Raw genomic sequence first — 6,341 nt, 5'->3', positions numbered from 1 at the left:
TAGTTTAACACTCAAGGAAACACATTACATTTATCGCAATAACAGCGACTGCAAATATGTCACCCGGAGCGTCGGCAAGTAATCCTCTCTGTAAGCTCTGAAGTGAACTCAAGGAGGGTTATTCAGCATGTCCATTTTACACCTGGATGATGGTCACGAAACTGGAGCAGGGCAAAGAAATCAAGATAAACCCAGTATGACGGGCAGATATGTGCAACATTTCAGTCAAACAAGCGCATGAATTGAAATTTGCAAAACTGAAATTCTGTGGGGAAATTAATCATGAAATAAAGGCTTGTCTTTTCGATAGCTTTGAACAAAAATAAAACATGATCAGTTTGCAGGCAAAATGAGACAAGACAGAGGCATGTTTTAATTGAGCCATTTTTTACACAACAAATCTGCAGATTTGCGCTCTGAAAATATGGTTGAATTCTTGCTTTCAGCTGTTCAAACCCATTTTTGTCGCGGGCCACATTTTAGTTACTGTTTCCCTAGGAGGGCCGTTCTGACTGAAACAAGAGAAAAGGTGTCAAGAATAACGGTTTATTCAACTGTTGTGTAAGTTACTGTCATTAGACGTTTGGTCACAAGAAAAAGCTTGCACTCTCTCTCTTATTTGTTAATATGAGAATTTGAAACTTTGGTACAGATTTTAGAAAGCATCATGGAAGTTGATTTGTTTACACGGGCCACATAAAATGATGTGGCGGGCCACATTCGGCCCCCGGGCCTTGAGTTTGACACCTGTGTACTATGTGTTTATAACTGCTCTATTGTATGCTATTGTTCATGTAAATGAGGGGGAACTTTGGGTAAATATCAATAAAATAACACATGCAGAAAAGTCAATGTCATAATGAAATCACAAATCACTCCAATATTAAGAGAAATAAACATCACTGCCTGATCTCATTTGATCTCTAAACAGAAATAAACACAACAAACCATTGAAAAAGTGAAATAAGCATCTTCAAAGTTCAAGATGGTGCAGTGTGAAAACGAATCTTAAGTGGTAAGATTAAATAAATCAATCTGGCGATCAGATTCATCTTCACAAAAAGGTCAGAAACATCTTCCAGCAGCACACAACGGCAACACGGCCATCTATGAAACAAACAATTCCTTATTTTTGCTGTCGACGGAAAACATTTGGGTTTGACATCAGATGCGAACAGAATGTAGAACCTTTTTTAAAAAAATCCCTGACATTTGTTTTTTATATGATTCTAGGAGATGAATAGAAACTCAAATCGATTTCACGAACAGCGAGTACAGCCATGCCTTGGGATAAAAGTTTGATTCGTTCCGCGACCATGCTCGCAACTCAAAACATCTTTCCGCATCAATCTGTTGCAGTCTCCACTCCCCTCCAAAAATGTGTACTGTGTTTTTTTTAATAATGAAAATAGCATCATATTATATTGTATTTCATTAAATAAATTAAAAAAAAACATGGAGTACGTAAAGAATTAAATTATTTCTGGCCACTAGACTGAAAGTTTTTCTTAGCTCCGCTCCTGATGACTGTTCACCTCCGGACAAAAATAGAGGCTACACTAGAACATTTATAAAACCGAAACCACTCATTAGCAAGATGAACAGCTAGGTCAGGCAGGAATTTCCCAAAAGGTAGACACGTACTGTACGTTTTATGGACTGATAAGAAAAGATGAATCTTTAGCCGAGTGATGGAAAGGCTTTGTAAACCTTTGAAAATGAAATCTACTCATGATCCCAAACATGTGAGCTCATCTGTGAAATGAGGTAAATGTCATGGCTTGGACTTGCAGGGCTTCTTCTGGGATGGGATCGTTAATCTTGATGGATGATGTCATGTGATTTCAGGTGAAAAATGAATTCTCTGGAGTCGACCAAAACATTTTGGCTGTCAATTTATGAAAGAAACTTCACGAGAAAGAACTGATTGGGAGTGTTGACACCGTTGCCTCTCCTTTCAAATCCTTTCTTTTGAAAGCTATCTAAATTGTGGAGAAAATCCAGTTGTAAATAGCTGGAAAAAAATCCGTTGAAAAAAACTGTTGATTTCTTGTCATATTCATTCATCTTTTGATGTCGAACCCATCGCAACAAAACTGGGCTTCTATGTCTAACAGGATGTTTATTTTATTTCCTAGTTTTTTTTTTTTTACAAATATTAGGAATAAATTCAATTTTGTAAATCCAAAATCCATTTTGTAATCTCTTTATCCTCACAAGGTTCGCGGGTGTGCTCTGAACTGGTTGCCAGCCAATTGCAGGGCACACAGAGGAACAACCATCCGCGCTCACAACCACACCTAGGGACAATTTAGACAATTTAAAAAGACCAACGGCCCGGATTTGGCCAGTGGGCCGTAGTTTGCCCCCCCTCTGATTTAGAGTGTTCCATTAACATGCATGTTTTTGGAATGTGGGAGGAAACCGGAGTACCCGGAGAAAATCCGTGCAGGGACGGGAGAACATGCAAACTCCACACAGGAAGGCCGGAGCCAGAATCAAACCCTGCACCTCTGCACTGTGAGGCATACTAACCAGCCAACCACCATGCTGCCCCCCCCCCCCCCCCCCATTTCAACATTGGGTTAATCAGATTAAAAAAAATAATAATATGCCAAATTAATAGTGAAAAGTTTTAAATGATCATCCTAGCCTGATTTATTTATATCACAAAAGAATGCATTCAAAAAGGGATTTTTTTGAGCCATTCTCAAGCACCGATTCTCACATAAAACTTAATGATGTGTCACTCCTGGCTGTTTTGTACAAATTGTAAACAACACCCACATTAGTTGTCGGTCATTATGAAAACACGCTGCCACACAGAACCATTTCAAAAGTCGTGGTGAGTAATGTCAAAGCCAGGGCCAACTTTAATCAACTCACAATTGTAAATGCAGTTAAAGCACAGCGACAATTTAGTTATTTGGATGTTGATGTCCGCGGGAAGTACAACAACACAACCTTGTGACCATGCACGTGATCACCTTTAACGCGACATTTGTAACCATCCAGTCGGCTCAGACACATCATACGAGGCGAAGAGAACCGCCTAAAACACAAAAGAGCATACAGACGGAGAAAGGAAAACGTTGGAATAAAGCAGAGAATTTTAAATACAAGGAGGCACAGGACTGACATTTAGAAGGGAAAAGACACGCCATCATTGGTTTCACAATTGTGGAGGCCTTGTGTAAACAAACATTTGCACAAGTTGGCTTGAGTCACATGTTTTGTTTTTTTTAATTCTAGGAACAGGTATTTGAAAACAATGAGGTTTTCCATCTGTTGACTCATGAACTCCATACTTAGTTGTTTCAGAGGTGCAGAATGTATATACGGTAACTCACTGAGAGCCTATCCATCTCCGCTTTTCTGTAAACAAAAACAACATACAAAAATCTCCAGAGTGCTAAATAAGCTTCAATAGGTGGAGGAGGCCACTGGGAGGATTTTTGGTAAAACAAGTAACGGCAAGAGTGGCAAGTTTTCCAGCATCTTTTGTCCACAGTAACAAAAAGAAATAAAATAAACAAAAGTAAAATAAAGAGTCTTTCAGTCTTTCTAGAAAGAACTGAAATGACTGATTTGACGCCCTTGTTTTGCTGAGACTCGACAGTAGATGGCAGCAAAGTACAGACTATATACAGTCTGAACAAACTGTCATTTAAGCAAATCGCACATTCAGTCCACGTTTGAATTTTTTTGGGTTTTTTTTTGTTGCTGCTGCTAAATCCTTAAGGCGGTCCTCAAATATAAAGTGCATGAAGGCAGTCAGTCATCATGACCTGAGTAAAGCAACTCCAAGTGTGCTGCAAGAGCCACTCTGAGGATCACTTTTTTTCACCCAGCAACCATTTGACATTTTAAGCGGCCTGACATCTCAAGTCAAGCGCACTCGCTCTAGCCAAAAATAAAGTTAACTTCAGTTTTGCTCATGTCCTGTATTTCAATGAAGCAGTGTGCAAATTACAGTGGATGCTCAACCAAGGACTTTGCTTCGATTGCATTCAATTCCATTTAAAAATGAATAAAAATCCGCTTTTACTTTCACTTTATGTGTGCGCACATTCAAAGGCTATGCTATTGAAATTACATCCTGTTTTGGTCCAGTATTTGGGAAACACGAAGTATGTTCAGATGCTCCAAATAGACTTTCTTCTGGATCAAAATGGGAAAAAATTCTGCTATGAGTATTTGGTTGAATCCTAATCACATCGTTGTCACATCAAGTCATGTTCAACTCACAACCAATTAAAAAAAATAAACACACACACGCCAATGTCTTTGCTAAAAAAGAAAACAAAAATCTTAACAGTCGTCGATTCGATTCTCAGTCATCCAGATCACTGTAATCCACAAAGGCTGAAACAAGGCTTCTTGCGTGTTGAATTTGTTGTGATTTTTCTTTTCTTGTTTTCCAAAAACATAGAAAAGTGACTTGGGCAGATATGCTATTTAACTAATAACATGTTTTCGGTGCAACCTAAAACAAAAGAATAAAAATAATAATTTTAAAAACAAAACAAACAAAAAACCTTGGCAGTAAGATTTGGGTATCTCCGAGCCTGGGCCCGGTACACTCCTACACCCACAGCACCCAAGAGCCCGACCCGCTAGGCACAGCCTCTGTTTGCATCTGCAGCAGAACGTCGTACAAGATGAGCAGCAAGGGTAAAGTCAAGCTCAGTAGCTCGTACAGGAAGGCATAGTCCCGGGCGTTGTCGCTGAGGTGTCGAGCGAAGGCCCGTGCCCCCCCTCGCACCTGGCGGCACACGCGCCTCGGGGCGCCGCACACGGCGCGCGCCACACTCAGGGGCCTGCTCAGCTGCTTCCGTAATACAGAGCTGAAGGTACCTGCTGCAGGCTGGCTCTGCAGGGTCGCTGTGCAGCTGGATGAGGCGCCCTCTTCCACAGCACCACATCGCCCCTCAAACCGACTTCCAAAATGATTCTACAACAGAGACATCAGGGATCAGTCGTGGCAAGTAATGAACTGCAAATGCTGTACAAAAAAAACAACACGTTTTTGTCAAGTGTTTTCAAGATGAGAAATAGCACCTGTAATATTATGCTTCCTAAAAACATACAATGCCAATTAAATAGACCTTAAAGATTTAAGCAGGGTTTTGCCACTTTTTTGGTTTCAATTCAGTAGACATTGTGCTGCTCCTTGTGTGCAAGCTTTGGCCACAGGGGGCAATACATACATACATATATACATGTTGACATACATAGTGAGTCAAAACTCTGCAGCAAGCTGCAGTAATAAAATTAGAACCGACAATAAAGTCGCTGATGGTGTAGAGGTACACACGTACAGCATGGGATCGGTTCCCACTCAGTGAGGTTGTGGATGTGGGCGTGAATGGTCGCTTGTCTTTATATGCACCCTGCGACTGACTGGCAACGAGTTCAACTTGTTGTCTGCCTTCTGCCCAAAGTTAGCTGGGATAGGCTACAGCAACGCCCTGCGACCCTTTTCAGGATAAGCAGTGTTGAAAATGGATGGCTGGGTGGAGTCACAATCATAATAGTAAGTGCTGCAAGTAAGCATGACAAAAGAGAATCTGTTCTCAATTGTATCTCTCTGAATGAAGGTTAAATTATGAGATGTTCTTCACAGAGAGATGTCTGCGAGCATTATTGCATTATCTACTCTATGTGGCACGCCACATTTCATGTGTAAATAGTTGTTGCCTAACCCTTTCAGGGACAGCGGTTACTACAGTGGACGGCTTATCATGTTATCAGGTTAAAGAGTGCATGAAGGGGTTAACACCGCAAGATCAATGTTATTTGCCAGCCTTTTAATGGCGTTTTGCATTGTTTATTAACCTTTAGCTAAAGGGATTGACCTGCAGCAAAGCTGTGTGGCTGTTTTAACTACACAGCATGTAATTCTCTGCGTTTTAAGGTTAGTTTGACAATGACGGCTCCATTTGAAAACGTCCACATTTGCACACATCCACATTTGCGGCACTCATATCTTACCAAACGTGTCGACACATTCCTATGCAGGCTTGTCCCGTTGTTAAGTTGATCAAAGTGAAGCTTGCAGTACAATTTACCTGTCAAAGCATCTCAAATGTTAATAGAAGCCACCCAAATCATTGGGTACACCGGCGTAATTCAACATGATCTGTATTAACTGCAAAATAATAATGCTCATTAAGGAAACAAATTAATAATGCTCATTAAGGAAACAAATGGAGTTTTCTGGCAGGCTTTTGCATACATTTCCACCATTATAGCAGGAAAAGCAATTTCAAGTGTTCATTCATTTGTGACTAATGAAGACAACAGATAGTGAAGTGCAGGCCTCCTCCCCAATGGACTTG

The 6,341-nt window shown here is 40.5% G+C and overlaps 1 protein-coding gene across 13 annotated transcripts in view; it reads right to left on the bottom strand.

The window, feature by feature from the left end:
* Positions 1-350: 350 nt before the first annotated feature.
* Positions 351-6,341, bottom strand: part of mical2a (microtubule associated monooxygenase, calponin and LIM domain containing 2a) — a 44,551-nt gene continuing 38,560 nt past the window's right edge. For 9 of the 13 annotated variants that reach the window (XM_052063601.1, XM_052063605.1, XM_052063604.1 and 6 more), the window contains 2 exons: positions 5,995-6,071; positions 2,851-4,954 (listed from right to left, as the gene is read on the bottom strand). In XM_052063601.1, coding sequence (XP_051919561.1) covers positions 4,586-4,954; positions 5,995-6,071 — 446 coding nt within the window. In that variant the 3' untranslated portion in view covers positions 2,851-4,585. The other 4 variants (XM_052063609.1, XM_052063607.1, XM_052063610.1 and 1 more) reach the window with 4 other exon arrangements.

The sequence above is a fragment of the Hippocampus zosterae genome, chromosome 4 (assembly GCF_025434085.1).
Source record: "Hippocampus zosterae strain Florida chromosome 4, ASM2543408v3, whole genome shotgun sequence".
Classification (NCBI taxonomy): domain Eukaryota; kingdom Metazoa; phylum Chordata; class Actinopteri; order Syngnathiformes; family Syngnathidae; genus Hippocampus; species Hippocampus zosterae.
This window is presented reverse-complemented; position numbering and strand designations above follow the sequence as displayed.